Genomic DNA, 17960 nt, shown 5'->3' with positions numbered 1-17960 from the left:
ACCCAGATGTGGCCCTCGGGTCAAAAGGTTTGCCCGTCCCTGTTCTACAGGGACTTGGACGTGAAGGCCAATAGGTAATACTTGTTGCTACCAGTTTGAACCTAATATGAATGTAGGAAATATATTTTGGTAAACAGAACAAATTTGGCATTTGTATCTTTTTTACTAATGTAAAAGATGAAGGTAATAGCAGACTGCAGATAGCTAAATGGTTTTGTACAATTATAAATTACTGCCATTTAACTGTTTTTGTAGCTTATTTGGAATATCATAACTTCAGTCTAGAAATCTCTTATTTTGTAATTTTAGTGCAAAACTAAGAAGCATTGATATACAAGCTGCTGATGATGTTGCTGTCCTGGAGGACTTCACAGATTTTTCTCTTGCAAAGGCAATTACCAAAATTGAAGGAAAACTGGAGGAAGGAGACTTGCTTGAAAGTCTAAATGATGATATTATTCCAAGTGTAGGAAATGAAATTGGAACAGGTAGGTTCCTGTAGCTATGCATTTTCTTATCCTTGGTTCCTTACTGTTAGGATCTTCTGAAAAACTATATTTTATCATTTCTGTATAGATTATAGGAGAAAGTTTTCGCAAAAAGAAAAGGAGTACTTGTGGCACCTTAGAGACTAACCAATTTATTTGAGCATAAGCTTTCGTGAGCTACAGCTCACTTGCTGTAGCTCACGAAAGCTTATGCTCAAATAAATTGGTTAGTCTCTAAGGTGCCACAAGTACTCCTTTTCTTTTTGCGAATACAGAGTTACGCACGGCTGTTACTCTGAAACCGGAGAAAGTTTTATAACTCTTAAATTATGTTCAAATTTCTGCTCTGGAGAGTGGGTGAGGGGAACAAGATGGGACTTTTTTCTTTGTGTATTCCTAGGTCACATACAAATAAACATGGAAAGAATGGGTTGGTGTCACCACTCCACTGGAAACCTAGCTTACCTTTGTTCTTTAGCAGTGCATCAGCCCCTTCTGGAAGGAGGTCATACGAGTTATTTGGGACAACATTGTGACTTTAGATCAGTGCATAACTTTTTTTTAACTTTATTGGGAGTTGCAAATATGTACCCAAGGGCAGGATTTGGTTTTAAGGCTGTATTTCCATAAGATAAAAATCCTTTCACAGCCTTTGTCTTTAGGGCTAAATCCTTTCATCAGATCCATGCTGTGGATCTTGGGTAAGTAGCTTATGAAGTAATGTTTTAGCTACAATGCTTAAATAAGGAACCTTTGGATCCTTTCTCACTCCAAATGGTGTTTTTACACTAGGCGTAGAAATAACTAGAATATGAGAAGGGATTTTGTCAGTGAAGCTAAAGGCATGATGCACACCTGCCTTTTTGGCTGTGGTATGACAAGCTGGTAGAGTTATGAAATGGTTTATGTGGAGTCTGTGACAGGGTGCACTCACCTCTCATGGGCACCTCCTGTCAGCTGTGTGTGATCCTGCACTTTTTCCTGGTGCTGCCTGCAAGTTGTTGACCTTTGCAGGCACGTCTTTGGAGGGCTGACCCACTAGCTAAGTCACACACAGTCTGAAATGGACTAATCCCTTTCGGGGTGACAAAAGTCCAACAAGGACTATCACTGTGCCCTTTTTGGTGTCTGAACTCCTGTCTCTGAGCAGTTCTAAGCCCCTTCTGGGGTTGCTTGAAGCCTATCCCTGCCCTGTTATGGAGCACTACCCCCAGTTCTTTCTCCCTGGAGACTCTGTGTCCTCAACAGTTGTCTGGTGTTCCAGCTCTCCAGCCAGGTCACTCCTTAATTTCAGTCCCCTTTTGGGGGTGGGTGGTAACCAAGAGTTTACCAGACAGTCTGTCTGGCCTTATCAAGGTCTTCAGCCCTGTCCCTGAGCCCTTTAAATTCCAGCCCTTTGCTTGGGCCTGTAAATGAAATTTGTGCCCTTCTTGAGGATTTGGCCACTTCACTAGTGGCCGGTGGGGGAACCCGGACTTGTTTACTACTCTGGGTCCCAATCCAGGGAGCCTATAAACAGTAGCCACATACCACTACCTCTTCTTCACTGCTGCTATTCTCTGAGCCTCTTCCCACATAGCCCCTTTCTCTTCACCCTTACCTTGGGGCTGAAGTTCTCAACTCCTCTTCTTTCTCATTAAATACCAGTGCCACCAGAACCCATTTTCTGGTTCTCCCTTGAGCTCCAGAAAAGAGCACCCTTCCTTGCTCCTCTGGTCCCAGCCAGGCACTGACGTGCTTAGGTCCTACAGCTACTTTTAACTGAGCCTGCTGCGCTCTGATTGGCTACTTCTCTGCAGTTTTTCTGGGCAGGCCTAAAGGCTCCATCTTTGCTGCTCCTTTCCTGGGGTGGGGTGTGGTAGAATCACGAGGCCTCCAACAGGGGGCCTCAAAGGGCCTGATACACCCCGTCACATAGTCCCATAGTGTGAAAGGAAGCGTGAAGTTAGAGGCTTATTACATTGTCAATATGCTATGGTGTTGGAGTCTAACTGCATGGTGATAACAATCAGTACTTGACACAGGATTGAAGGTAGAAGTTGCTTGATCTTCAGCCTTCTGTGATTTGTATGAGACATTTTGGGAATACCTATCAAGGAGAATCTACGTGAAACTCTCAGATTATTTGTTTTGTGACTCTGAGTTCTCAGCTAAAGTACAAGTGTGCTGTGGAGAATATTAGAACCATCTGCTAGATAAATTCAGGATGGAGAAAGGGCTTAATTTAGTGTCTGGCAATGGAAACAAGACATCTTGAACTAACACCACATGGTTATATAGCCTGAGAGAGTTATTGATTGAACTCTGTGTTTGAGCATTGGAGACTGTTTCCTATAACCAGATCTGGAGGCTGAAAAAGACCTTGGACTGATTTCTGCTTCTAAGATCATCCACATACAGTTGGAATACATGCCTGAATGTCTCCTAGACACCAGAATTTAGCAGTTAATGTTCTAAATAGGCCAGTACAGATGGAATAATTGGTGACAGACAAAAGAGAGGTTACTGGGTTCACAATAAATGGATTATCAATGGCCCAAAAATCTCATGTAAATAACATAGTGAGGTAGTGGTCTGTTCCATTCTGCTAGAATAGTGGCTTGTCTGTGGTTTGAGGTGTCAGTTTTATCCACCCAGCCCCCACAAAATTACCTCCACAAAAGCCAGTTACTCAAGCTTTAAGCAGGGATGGGTGAATTTCACTGTAACTGAACAAAAAACCCTCAGCACTTACTGCTTGAAAGCTAGATGGCTGAAGAGTAATGGAACATAGAGCCATTTGCCTATTTAAAATCCAGCCAAAATTGATAGTAGTAACTATCCAACAACCATTGCACTGGCCTATGTGAAATGATTTGGGATCCCAGTTCAGTTCACTATCACAGATACCATCCTCAGAGTAGACATCCTTAATGGCAGTCAGTCACAGTAGAGGGGCTTTGGGCTGAATCTGCATGAAGACCGCACTACCTTTTCACTTTCAGTTGTGGTTCCTTAAGGCACATTGTCACGACAGTTTTGGGGAAGCTAGCACTTCCTATCCAATCTCTCTACCTGTGCTGTGGATCAGCATAGAGATGCCATTTCCACAGTTATCGGTTTTTTACGTTTTAAGAGTGCAGAATATAGTAAGTCTTTAAAAAAAAAAAAAGAGCTATCCACAACTTGGTCTAAGAACAAGCAACTTACATGAAAATTTTATTTGGAAATTAGTTTTTTGCATAATTGTGTTAAACAGTATGTATGGTGTATTTTGTAAACAAGTCTACAGTTAACAACAATTTGTTCCTAACGTGATCCAGTTTGAATCAAAGCAAATAAAAATCAGTCATATTTCATAGAAGTATTTATAAGTTAAGGGTATTAAATGTGACTATTTAAATTCACAGAAGCCCAGATCAGATTTCTTAAGGCAAAGCTGCGTGTTATGCAGGAGGAGCTGGATACTATAGTACGTGAATGTAGTAAAAAGGTAAGAAATGAGTATTCTTATTCAGTAAAGAATGAGTATGTTCCCCTTCCATTTAACCCTGTCCTTAATTAGGCTATATTAGGATACTTAGTGGGATGCTATAGCTTCAGTTATTAGAGGGTGAGGGTTCTACACAACTATTTTTTTCTCTTTATGAACCCAGAGCTTACAATATTGTTTTCTGTGTTTTATACATATTTAATCTTTAGTCTAAAGATTTAAAAGTATAATTTAAAAAAATGCATATGATGTTTTAAACCATCATATTCTGTGTGATCCAATTTATAGGCGAGGAGCAATTTTCAAAACAGAATGTGGCTGTTCTGAAAACAAAACAAAAATCTGAACCTGAACACTGTCCTGTCTTCCTTTCAAGATTAGACTTACTGCACTACTTTGTACTTTGAGCTGGTCCTTAAGGCAATTAAGAATGTAAAGTTAATGCAGCTTCCCACTTATAAAATGTTTTAACACAGAGAATATATTACACTTGTACTGCGTGATATTGTACTTGTACTGCGTGATACTGACTGACTGCCTATTTCTGGTGCTATTTAAGGTGTTGGCAGTTGCAAAACCCTAAATGGTTTTGGGGCTAGTTTACCTTAGAGACCTCCTCTCTTCCAGTGCAATTCTGTGATAGCTGTGATAACTGAGGCTCTTCTTCAACTGGTTGTAGACAAATATTCCACTCAGATGCATGCATGCCCAGTGTACTGAAGCTGGATAACTTTGCTTAGCAGTACCTGTCAGGGTGGTGGTTACATTATTTGGCTCTTGTAGCAGCCCCTCCTATGTCTATATAAGGTCAGTGGCACGTGGACCCCCCTCGGTTCCTTCTCACTGCCCACAGCTTGTGTTGGAGCTTCCCATGCAGATTTTACAGGACAACAGTGAGATTATCTGTAAATAGTTAATTAGTAGTATCCTTGTAGTTAGTGTAGGAGTTACTTCCATTTATAATGTTACACGATACTGTGCCCTCACCAGGATTTAAGGACTGTCCTTTGTTTGTGGTGGCTATCCCCCAAAGTGATCCTCCACATGTAATGTTTGCTGTGTCTAGGAGAGGGGCATGTAAAGGAAAAGTTCTCCATTTGTCGCTTCTTTAAGGAAAGGTTTCAGGTTGCTCAGAACTTATGTTTAAAATAGCACCACATGGAACATGCCATGAAGCTAGTTTTGGTCCTGGGGCCCTTTGCAGATCACCAGGCCTGTCAGTCTTCTGAGCTGGTGTGGACCCTTGATAGGCTGCCAGATCCAGATTCTTCTCCTTGGAGAAGACGACTCCGGTCCCCTTCCCCTGGTGCTCTGAGGAGAAGAACTCCATTAAAACTAATCTGAGTCATTCCAATGCTCAGAGAGATTCTTTCTCCTCTTCTTGGAGGAGTGCTGTTCTGGCCATGCTCATTGGTCCTCTGTTTGAGCCATTAGCAACATGATCCATTGTCTCTCCTTTCCTAAAAGACAGTCGTTCTTGTTGCTATAACTTCGAAAAGAAGAGTCAGTGAAATGCAGGCCCTTATGGCAAAGCATCCCATAGACAGTTCTTCTAAGACAAAGTTTTCTTGAGCTACATCCAAAGTTTTTGTCCAGAGTAGTTTCACCTTAACCAGGTTATTTATTTACCTGTATTTTCCTAAGCCGCACTCAAATGCAGATGAACAGCGGCTTCATATGTTAGATCTGAGGTGGTGCCTGGTGTTCTTTCAGGAAAAGACCAAATCATTTATTCATCAAATTGGCTTTTTGTCTCTTATGTGGATGGGATGGAAGGACAGGTGGTCTCTGTGCAGACAGTTGCCAGGTGGATAACTTCCTGCATTACTACAGCTTATGAAGTAGCTCAGACCATGCCCCCACAGATGTTATCGGGTCATTCGACAAGGCCTCAGGCTACATCGATTGCATTTGTCAGCAATGTTTCAATATTGGATATTTGTAGGGCTGCAACATGGTCTTCTGTACATACTTTTGAGAAACATTATGCGATTACTATGGCATCAAGTCAGATACAAACTTTGGAAAGGCAGTTCTGCAGTCACTATTTCAGTAGACTCAGAGCCCCACTTCCTACTAGACAAGTGAAATACATGTCTGCAACCACTAAAAGAAAAGAATACTGTTACTGTTCTTCAAGATGTGGGTGGGGGTGCAGGGTCTGGGAGAGAGTTAGCGTGCAGGAGAAGGTTCCAATCTGGGGCAGAGAGTCCAGGGTGTGGACTCTAGCCAGGCGGCATTTACCTCAGGCGGGTCCTGGTAGGCAGTGCAGCAGGGCTAAGGCAGACTCCCTGCCTGCCCTGGCTCTGCGCTGCTCCCGGAAGTAGCTGGCATGTCCAGCCCCTATGTGGAGGTGTGGCCAGGCAGTTCTGAATGATGCATGCTGCCCGTGCCCACAGGCGCCATCCCTGCAGCTTCCACGGGCCATGGTTCCCAGCCAATGGGAGCTGCGGATCTGGCGCTTCAGGTGGGGGCAGCATGAAGAGCTTCCCTGGCCACCCCTGTGCCTAGGGTCCGCAGGGACATGCTGGCCACTTCCATGAGCTGCGCGGAGCTAAGGCAGGCAGGAAGCCTGCCTTAGTGCCACTGCGCCGCCAACCAGACTTTTAATGGCCCAGTCAGCAGTGCTGACCGGAGCCGCCAGGGTCCCTTTTCAACCGGGCGTTCTGTTCGAAAACTGGATGCCTGGCAACCCTATGTATAAGTAGCATACTGGATATCATTAACATGTATCATTGTTACTGTTTGTTGAATTTTGGGATATAGCAAAAGGCCGATTTCCTCCCAAAGAGGTTCATGTTAGTGGGTTTTTTTTGTTTTGTTTTCGGGGTGTGGGGCAGTTTTATTCTCTTAAAAGTTGAAGAAACTTTCTCCTCAAAAACTTTTGGATGTGGCTTGATTTTTTTTCCCAAGTCTTTTGACTTGTCTTAACACTGATTTATAAGACAATATTCAAGATATTTCATGCTCTAAAAGGAAAAATGATTTCTAAATCATAAAATTATTTAAAATAGGGATGTAATTTGGTAAATAGGACATGAAAATTCAGCTGTTGCTGTATACCACTTGATTTTAAAATAAACATGAATTTGGGTACTTGAGGTATCCAAGAATATGAGCTGTGAATGTAACTCAAAAATCAGTGATCTCACTAAAAGTTGGGTACTGATTATTCTTTATTGTATTGTAATTACTGTAATTACAATATTGTAATTGTGATGAAAATTCAGAGTATCCGCCCTTTCTCCTTAGTGAGATTTTTTTAAACATTTATTTATATACATTCTCACAAGTATGTTACTGTTCTGAATTTACATTGTAGAACATCTGCATGACTTTACTATATACATTATTCTATAACAGGGTGGGCAAATTTTTTGGCCCAAGGGCCACATAGGGGTGCAAAACTGTATGGAGGGCTGGGTAGGGAAGGCTGTGCCTCCCCAAACAGCCTGGCCCCCGCTTCCTCCCACTTCCCACCCCATGACTGCCCCCCTCAGAACTACCCACCCATCCAACCCCCCCCCCACTCCTTGTCCTCTGACCGCCCCCTCCCGAGACCCCCACCATAACTGCCCCCCAGGATCCCCCCAGTCTAACCTCCCCCCGTTCCCCATCCCCTGCCCCCCCAGAACCTCTGCCCCATCCTACCACCCCCTGCTCCCAACCAAACTACATCCAACCAAACTACAGCCTGACTGCCCCCTGGGACCCCCTGGCCCTTACCCAACCCCCCCAACCCCTTACCATGCTCCTCAGAGCAGCATGTCTGGCAGCCGCGCTGCCTGGCCAGAGCTAGACACACTGCCACTCTGTGCTGCAGTAGTGCACAGCCCTGCTGCCCAGAGCGCTGGCCGTGTGGTGGTGTGGCTGCGGGGGAGGGGGGACAGCAGGGGAGGGGCCGGGGGCTAGCCTCCCCAGCCAGGAGCTCAGGGGCCAGGCAGGCTGTAGTTTGCCCACCTCTGTTCTGTAACTAATGATGGCTATCACAGTATGTGCTGTGATCTTCCGTGCCTTGAACCTTAAATTACTGAAGTTTTATTTAAAGCATATATCTAATTTGGCATATTGTTCAAATAAGACTAGAAAAAATTTGGTAGAAAATTAACATTTACTGAAGTGTTGACTAAGAGCAAAATTTAAGATTTTTATTTTTTGGTAACCAAACTGGATTGTGAACTGCACTGTGAGTTATCAGGTATTGCTTATGAGAAATGTTGTTTTAAAAACTTTTTAAAAATTAAGAGACACCAATGATCACAACAATATCTGCAAAAACCATGAACTAATGACTCCATATTAATTGTAGAAAAACGCTTTCTCATCCTAACACATTCTTAAAACATTCATTGATTTCTAAATTTACGAATTATTGACTGACAGGATGATGAGAATCGGAATTTAAACTCTCGTGTTAAAGAAACTGAGGAAGAAAGTGCTAGACTCCAGCGAACAATCAGTACTCAACAGTTTCAAATTGAAAAGTACAAAATGCTGTCAGAGGAAGCTAACAGGAAAAATGAAGGATTACAGCAACAGCTCACTGCAGTAGAAAAGGTAATGCAGCCATTCATTTAATTTCCTTAGCCTTACTTGAAGGAAAAAATATATAATTGCCACAAGTACATCCTTTACCTGGATTGCTTTACAGTAAGGCCGGCCTTTGGGAAAATGGCATCCTGGGCGAACTTGTATTTTGGCACCCCCACCCCATCACTCCTGGCCCCCACGGACTCCCTGGGCCCCCCAACCCCCATCACCTCTGGGCCCCCCAACCCCCATCACCTCTGAGCCCCACTCCCTTCCCCAGTGTTTAATTTGTATTGAAAGAGATGCCAGAGGCTAGAGCTCAGCCCTGGCACAAATTAACCACTGGCAGGGCAGCCTAATACTGGCAGGTAAGGCAACAGCAGCAGTGCAGAAGTAAGGGTGGCATGGTATATGGTGTATTGCTTTCTGTGCTGCTGCTGTGGCTTGTGGTGCCTGATGCTTGACATGTGGCTCAAGGCTACGCGCTACATGGGGGACTACATCTTGCCAGAGCCCATGGCGCTCCTGGCTCACCCAGGGCTCCATTTCAGATTTGGCAGGGAGGAAACTTTAACCATGATTCCAGGGACTGCTTAGGCACCTAAAAACTCTAAAACTAAAAACTAAAAAAAAAGGTTTTTGCAGCTGATACCTTAGGAATTAGCTGACAGGAGCATTGTATCTAATTGTTATATAAAGAAAAAATATATGTATACAAACTCCAGTTAAAGCCACGTTTAAAGCGTATATGTAAATTTAGAACAATCAGGAGATAATACAGCAAGATATTCCCAACCCATGCCTTGAGATATCAGTTCTAGAGCTTTAACACAGATATCAGAAACACACATTTGATACTTTGTACACTATCTTTATTAGAGATACATAAAAATAAATAAAATCTGCTTAAAATCTGTGTTACTGCCATTATCTACTCTATTTTAGTCAATTGTTTTTCACTAAAAACATAATTTTAACAAATGTTATGTTTTTTTCCTCTTTTATTAAGAAAGGGAATTTATTTTTCTAATTATTTTGGCATTTATGTTTACCGATCATGTATGTGATGGGGAGGGATAGCTCTGTGGTTTGAGCATTGGCTTGCTAAACCCAGGGTTGTGAGTTCAGTCCTTGAGGGGGCCATTTAGGGATCTGGGGCAAAAAATGGGGGATTGGTCCTTCTTTGAGCAGGGGTTTGGACTAGGTTATCTCCTGAGGTCCCTTCCAACTCTGATATTCTATGACTCACTAACATTTGACTCCATCATTGCTATTGGTATCATAACTGGAACTGCATTTATTTTCATGCAAATTTTAAGTTATTTTACAGATATAACTAAAAATACAATTTGAAAATAAGCAACCTTCATCTGCCCAGTATCTAAAGTTATGTGTTTAGCTAATGTTTTTTGAACTGCCACCGCTAAGGCTAGTACAAACTAAAGTTACATTCTAGAAGGATACTATTATTTGATTGTACCACTTTAAATAATGAATGACCAAGCACAATATGATGATAAAAGTAGTAATGATAATTACTCCAGCCAGGATAGGTTAGGCATTTTAGAACTCATTAGTCAAAGAATTAAATGTAAGCATGAGAGAGAAATAAAATTATGAAATGCACAGACCAGTCAAAAAACTAAAATAACAGCACTTTGAAAGAACAAAATTACAGAGAACATACATGCATTGCAGGAACTACCAACAAGTAACAACAATATAAGTATGTGTTGAGAGGGGTGAGTGTGAAAGAGACAGTGTGTGTGAGCTGGGGGACTGTGTGAGAGACCGCGCGCTGCCCCTTTAAGAGAGCTGCACTCACCAGCCTGAAGGAAAGCTCTTTCAGACACAGCTGCAGCCGCTGCCAGCAGCTCCCTCCCTCTCTTGGTGAGCCCTGTCCTCTCTCACACACACACACACTCCACCCACTCTGTGGAGATGGAGTACATAGGCAGGGGGAGGCAGGGGACACTCTGACATCAGCAGCTTCCTCCCTCCCTCCCGTACAGCAAACCCTAAAACTGCTCCAGAGGCACCCCGTTTATAACAGCACTCTGGGCTTTCACCCAGTTCACCCCTATGTAAGGCCGGCCCTGCTTTACAGTTAAATCTGCAGTTAACATACTGACTTCTGCTTATACTGATGCTGTACATTTTGATTTAAAGATAGTGTCCAGTCAACCCATTTTTTAAAAAAGATTGAATAGTTTTAGATTTTGTCCCAGGGCCCCCCAACAGTTTTAAGGTTTTGCAATCACATTTTCCTATATTTAATTTCCCCCCTCATTCTTGTGTAGAACATCGCTAGAGGCAGGTGACGCTGACTATACATACACAAAGTGCAGTCAAGTTCACAAAGGAGGAAACGAAAAGTAGGGGAAATATTTAATTTCTCTAATTATTTTAGTTGTAGCAACCTTGTTGTAACAATAGTAGATTTAAAATAAAACACCATTCAACATAGGGGTGTTTTTTTATTGGTGGGTGGGTGGAGGGTGTGTATGTGTGCGTTTGCTTTGTTTTTATTTTTTGGTAAGTTGACTGTGCCCCTTTAAAATCACACTCTGATTTTAAGGAATCAAAACCAAACCAACCTGGCTCCAAGTACAAGCCACATATGCAAAGTTGTGAAGTGCCTGGTTATACCAGATGGCCCACATACACAGCTTTGTTTGTTTGGAACTTAAGCTAAGAGCAGCATGTGTTTTTTTCTTTAATTATTCAGAGCTGGAGAGGTCGATATTAAAATCAAACATATCTGAACAACCTAGAGAATATTATCTAAAAATGATTAAATGAAAACTGAACACATAACTTGGAGCCTAAACCACATGTCCTTGATATCAAACTACACTGTAGCAATGATTAAACATGCTTTCATTCTATTCTTATATGTTTAATAAAATGATGTCGCATTGGCATTTTTAAACTACTAAGTGAAGAATTTGAAAAAAACCTGTTTTGTGTAAGTACTTCAAACCAAACCAAACCAAAACCAGTTATGGGCTTTGCAGGTAAATTGAATAAGGGTGCAGTCATCCTGACTATTGGTTTTGTCACGAATGAGAATATTCCATTTTTGGAGGAAAATAGTAATGTGTAATAGCAATAGTTGTCTACAGGATTGAGGAGGCAGAGAAGAAAAAAGCCTGAACATTTTAGATATCTAAAATGTGTGTACTGTATAACTAGCTATCTAGTTAGTAGTATAGTTCTCTTAAATTTACAAGTATGATTGTCCTAGGCAATTAGCATTTATATTTTTAATCATAAACTTAGTTTTAACTACCAGTAAACATGATTTAAAAAATCATTCTTGTTTTTAAATGGTTAAATCTCTTACTGACTTGATCTTTTGGTTTTGAAAGCTATTTGTTCTTTGGCAAAGTTTGTAGTACATTATTCAAGACTAATTAATATTTAATTAAAGAGAGATGAACGGTAGATATGTTTCAGAAAATTTGGCTGAATATCATAAGCTGAGTCTGCACTATATGTTGATCACAGATATTGAAGACTGACATCTTTGGAGTCTAGAGAGTCTGTATATGTGGGTTGGGATAGCATAAGTTTTAACCTCTGTTTTATTTTTGTGCTTTTGGCTTCATTTCTCTAAAGTAAAACTTTTCTTTTAATTTGTAATCTTCTCTGCACCCTTAGCAAGGGAAGAGCTTAACTTCTAAAAAAGTATATATTATTGTTTTTGTCTCTGTTTCAGTGTCCCAAACTTATCATATTCATATGTGTGTACAGTGGCTGACACTTGACATTGATTGTCCAGATTAATTTTAAAAGCTACTTTAAAATCCAGGTAACCTTTGAATGGTTGGTAATGTCATTTAAGCCATACAGAAATTAGGTTTATTCCGCCAGAAACACCTCTGGGATGTATGTTATGTAGGAAGAGAATATAACTTTATTATCTCCTCATAAGACAAATTCCTGGATCTAAGTTTTTGTGGTTTTCCCCCCTCAAAAAATTCTATTCTGGCTGTTGTGAATATTGATACCTAAGGCCTTTGCGTTGTCCCTTTTGAGACTGCTCTGCTGCTGAGTAGTTTTAAAACCATTATCTGGCAAGTATCCCCTATGCTTTTTACCTTAGTGGTTTTTGAGCATGCTTAGCTGATTGTCTTTCAACATTATTTTTGGCCACCCTTAGTTGTAAGAGCAAATGGAGAAATTGAACTCTTTTGTTAAAGTAACTGTAGAGGGGCAGTGGAGAGCAATGATTTTTGGAAATTAAACTAAATTAGGCTATTCTAAACAAAAATATTTAAGAAAAAAATCTGAAAAGACCTGATGCAGTAATTTCCACCCCTTCTCCAGATACTTAATTGGGAAACATAATTCAGTAAAAATTGTTTGTGGAGGATTTGCAGAAATCCTGGTTACTTAGAAAATAAAGTTCTATTTATTTTTGTAGCATTAGTTGACAAGATATGAAAATACAATACAACCCCACTGAAAGATGTGCAAAAATCCCACTGCATCCTATTACTCTCTGGAGCCAACGTCAAACAGAGCATTAAAAGAGCATTTAACCATCCTTTTGTTATATGATCAGGTTAGCTGATAGCTTACATGCTGTGCAAGCGATATGCAGGCAGTCCTCGGACTTATGACAGAACTGGTTTCTGAAAATTGCATCAGAAGTTGAAATGTCGTAACTTGGAACTGTAATCCACGCCATTGCAGGACTGAGCGTCATAAAGTCGAAACCAACATCGTAAGTTGAATCAGGGTGTCAGTTCAGAAACATCATAAGTGCTGTTCGTCATAAGTCTAACGTCGTAAAGTCAAGGACTGCCTGTATCCTTTTATGCTGCCAGGTTCTGAAATGCTCTATTCCAAAAGTTAGAATTTCTCTTTAATGTAATGTGGAGTATATGGCACTGAAGACTGAGACAAGCAATTGACCTTATTCAGAGCTCTGCCATCTTAACACAAGAGAAGAGATGGTGATGCTATGAAGAGGAACATACTGTATTGTTTGTTTACTGCCTGAATATATGTTTCCAAGCTATCTTACCTGAAAATGTGTGTACGTTCCAGAGATAAAAAAGAGTGAATCCTACCTCAGTCTTGTATATGACCTGGTCACTGATACAATGTAGCGTAGCAGAGCCACTCCATTTGTCCAAAATCTTGGGGGAAGGAAATTCAGCAATAGAATCTAGGTGGTTTAGTCAGACACACATTTTTTTTCTAGATTTCACATCTTCCCGTTCTCTGGGTCCAGCTTGGAGAAGTCCAGGATCCTTCCACTATCCATATGATCCAGTGTTAGTTTGCCACAATGCTTTTCTATACAGATTTGTCATTCAGAGATTTACATAATCAAGTCATTCATCCTGTAGAGATTCATTAAGGATAGCTTTCTAACACAAATGGCACATATTTTAAAAAAAACAACACAACCTCTTGGCCTCAGCAGGATTGATATCAGAAGTATGAAAAAGTGGGGCAATGTCCCAAAAAGAGACAAAAATTCAGGGAGAAGACTTAAAAGAGAGTAATGTCTTAAATGTTATCTTTAGGCTAAATCATTTAGCCTTTCTCTACTCATTACTTTACAAAACCTGACTCCTCTTTTGTAGAGACATCTCATCTTTCATGTGAATAACAAGAGTTGCCATTTCTGCTAAGATACCATATGTTCTTGTCTCCTTCTGCTTTGTTTTAGGGTTTGTCTATACTACCTGCTGGATCAGCGGGCAGCGATCGACCGGCTGGGGTTGATTTATCGCACCTAGTATAGAAGCGATAAATTGACTCCCAAGCACTCTCCCGTCGACTCCTGTACTCCACTGCTGTGAGAGGTGCAGGCAGAGTCGACGGGGCAGTGGCAGCAGTCGACTCACCGCAGTGAAGACACCGCTTGAGTAGGTCTAAGTACGTCAACTTCAGCTACGTTATTCACGTAGCTGAAGTTGCGTAACTTAGATTGATCCGCCCCTCTGGTGTAGACCAGACCTTAGTCTGTTAGTTTCATCCTTTGATCTCTATCTTTTACTCTGCTCTACATATCACCACCTTTTCCTCATCCCCTCACCTTCTCCCCACTCACAGCACTATCAAATAGTAGCATCAGAAGGGAGAGACTTCTAGATCTGTCTTCCAGACTAGACAGCACACCAAGTTGTCTCAAGGGGATTTAAGTTTTGCAACATTGATTGTGTCACTAGCCCATGGTGCAATCCTCTGGTCTCATTGATCCTTGTCTTAGTATTCAGATAGAAGAATTTCGGGGGCGGGGGGAAGACAGCGAGGGAGGAGGCAGAACTATTCTAGAACTATAAAAGTAGGAGATGTGAAGTCTGATTCTACTGCAGGGCCAAACAAGATCAGGCTTTCTGCCATGTCCCTTGCTCTAAATGTGTTGCTTATAGGGGGATTAATTGATTTGCCATTATTCAACACACTTTTTTTAATTTATTTAGGAACTAGAGAATCTAAAGCGCATACAAAAGCAGGCTTCTACCAGTCAGAGTGCCACAGAAGTTCGCTTAAATAGGGCTCTTGAGGAAGCAGAAAGGTATAAAATGGAGCTGAATAAATTGAAGCAAAGCAATAAGGTACAGTAGTGGTTTAAAAAAATAAACTGATTTAAGTATAACCCCCTGTTGAAAAATGCTTTAAAAATCACCAAAGGGCTTGATCATGTAATAAGTGAGCACCCTCAAATCATGGATGGCAATAAGAATTTTGTGAGCGTTTTGTCTTTCATAGACAATTCCAAAGCTGGAAAAAGGCAATTAGAATACTGTAACAAATCAGTTGAGTATCTGGACAAACGTTTTAGCTGTATAGAGAATATTGCAACCCTTGTTGAAAAATGTCATATTGGTTATATAAAGTGTAGTGCTGGAGTTTGTGTTGTCCTCTCCCACACAACATCTGCTTGAGTCCAGTACATGATTAGAGATGGAAGGGGATAAATACTATATTTCACTTATAGGTTAAATAATTCATGTTGACAAAATTTGACCCTGTAACTGCAAAGCAGTTTATTTCTCTTGAATAGCTATGTTGTCTTATATCAAGAAAAAACATAGCTAGGGAGTGTCTCTCTCTCTACTGCACTGGACTGCCAGACATTGGCATGTGGTAGGAAGACATGTTTAACTATGGTTAGTCTCTAAGGTGCCACAAGTACTCCTTTTCTTTTTGCGAATACAGACTAACACGGCTGTTACTCTGAAACATCTCTACAACACAAATTCTGGTTGATCTTATGGAATTATGAAATGTTACTATGAAAAACAACTGTATCATGAATGCCTCTGTGTCTATCCAGCATTACAGATAGGACAGGCACACTCCAGAGTGAGCAAAGGTACTTAAGGATAATGACAGTACTTTGACCACACAAAAATTATGAGAGAGTAACTGCATCCTTGAGGGAGGGTTATTTTGGAGCAGTGGAAGGTTACAAGAAACAAAATAAAGGAAGGCCGGTATTGGAAGGAGGCATATAAAATAGGGAGTCACACCAGGAAGAGGAAGTGCTGGGAAGGTGAGAGAAAGGTCACTCAAGCTGGGGAAGGTGAGATTCCATGACGAGTGAGAAGTCACCCAGCGTGAGGCAGGGGAAACCATGCCTTCCTGGACACAGAAGTGCCCCCCCACCTCCAACTCCTAAGGGAGGAGTAACTTAGTGAAGAAAAATGCATGTAGGGTTTATTTTCTGTAAGAACTGTATTTATGTGCTTTATAAAGTAAAAAAGCAATAATACATTGGATTTGTGCAAAGCATCGTGTGTGTTTATATGCTTCACAATTATGATGAGCCTTGAGAAAGAGTTGAATTATAAACCAGAAGCTTCACACCTTGGAGGTGGAAGTTTTGGGAGAGGGTGTGTTGTTAGGTATGAGCAAGTGTCAAGAGTCACCCGAGAACCCATGCGCTTGGCAGCTGTACAGTGGGTTCCTTCTCTCAAAAGGGGGTGCCAGCTACTCTGCTCCCCAAGTGTGCCTACAGATCCCAAGATTGGGGCAGTGGCCAGACTCCATTCAGGCATTGGAGGCTTAAATCAAAGATCCAGGGACCCAGAGGCTTGAATTCCCCTCACAGTAGTTTGTTGGGTGGCTGAAAGGGGGCACCCAAACAGATCTCTGACAGCTTGAAAGAAGAGATAAATATGTGGACATAGGTATGGATTACAACTGATCATGCATGCCTAAAACACACAGAAGCAATGCACATTGTGGTACCAGTATAAATTCTGCTGCCTTCGTAGCACAGAAGACAGTTATCAGCTAGGTGTGGGGTTTTGTTTTTTTAAGGGTATAAGTCAAAAGCTTTAGTAAAAGAATAGTTTTGATGTCTCTCTTTTTCTCCTTCTGAAATATCGCAGATTGCTGGTATGTTTTCTTTTGTGCCTATTCTACAGATAACAGGTTGTTTTTGTCCTCCTCTAGGACATAGCCAACCAAGAGCACAAAAAACTGGAAGAACTAAAAATAGCAAACAAGAGACTGGAGAAGCAAAAAGGAGAGCTAATGACAGGTTTCAAGAAACAGTTAAAGTTAATTGACATTCTGAAGAGACAAAAGGTGAGTCTGTTAACCTAAAAGCTTAACAACATTCACTTTTATATATTGATAGAGTTGCACACTACAGGTTGCAAATGCTAATTGTGAAGATTACCATCAGTATTTTTCCTGCAGTAACATATTAACAGATCTGCATCCCGACAGTCTCCAATAAGTGGTATGTTTAGGCAATTTGGGTGGTTAAGCTTGCTGCTGTTATGGGGGTACAAGTAGCACTGCTGGCTTTCTCCTTTAACAAAAAATCCTGAAAACTGGACAGGTCATCTCTTGAATTGAATGTCTTGGCTTTTTGTCCCTGAATTGGAATGTGTTTAGTGCTGCTAAAAGCTGTATTGGGCAGTTCTGAGATCAGTGGCCTCTTCATTCACTGAGCGAATACAGCTTAAATAGGAGCAGCTTCCTCATGCTGTCCTGACAATGCAGGGAATTCCTCTTAAATTGGGAATTATTTAAAAGAGAGCTTTGACATGTCAGCACCATGGCCTTTCAGTAATAACATGTTACCTTAATGCAACAATGTTCTGTCCTACATGAGCTATTTCAGAAATTGTGTGGTCTTCTGCAGATAACTTTGGTTATGTTTAGCCTCCTAATCTATGACAAGAACTTCAAAAAGCTTATGCAAAATAAACTTGATGTATTGCACTCACAGGGAAAGATAGTTTGGGTCATCCATACAATATTTGTATGCCAAATTTGGATGGGTACAATAGGAGGAAGTAGTGTGCAGGTCAGGAGGTGCGACCACCTTAGGAGTGAGAGAGAAGACATAAATGAAGCTAAATACTATCTGGAAAGAAGGGAGTTGCAATCTGCAGCAGTCAGCTTGCTTGGTGTTCAAAATGGTTGCCTTAGGGCCACATCTGGTTATCTCGCTAGATTTAGAGGACAAGCTCCCAGAGGAGAAC

General features: G+C 41.2%; 1 protein-coding gene across 7 annotated transcripts in view; it reads left to right on the top strand.

Annotated features, from left to right (window-relative positions):
• Positions 1–17960, top strand: part of TEX9 (testis expressed 9) — a 39297-nt gene that overhangs the window by 19568 nt on the left and 1769 nt on the right. For 5 of the 7 annotated variants that reach the window (XM_073303789.2, XM_073303784.1, XM_073303786.1 and 2 more), the window contains 5 exons: positions 310–488; positions 3878–3960; positions 8344–8517; positions 14937–15071; positions 16918–17052. In XM_073303789.2, the coding sequence (XP_073159890.1) occupies positions 310–488; positions 3878–3960; positions 8344–8517; positions 14937–15071; positions 16918–17052 (706 nt within the window). The remainder of the gene's footprint in view (positions 1–309; positions 489–3877; positions 3961–8343; positions 8518–14936; positions 15072–16917; positions 17053–17960) is intronic. The other 2 variants (XM_073303787.2, XM_078854659.1) reach the window with 2 other exon arrangements.

Source organism: Lepidochelys kempii, chromosome 10, assembly GCF_965140285.1.
Source record: "Lepidochelys kempii isolate rLepKem1 chromosome 10, rLepKem1.hap1, whole genome shotgun sequence".
NCBI classification, from domain to species: Eukaryota; Metazoa; Chordata; order Testudines; family Cheloniidae; genus Lepidochelys; species Lepidochelys kempii.
This window is presented reverse-complemented; position numbering and strand designations above follow the sequence as displayed.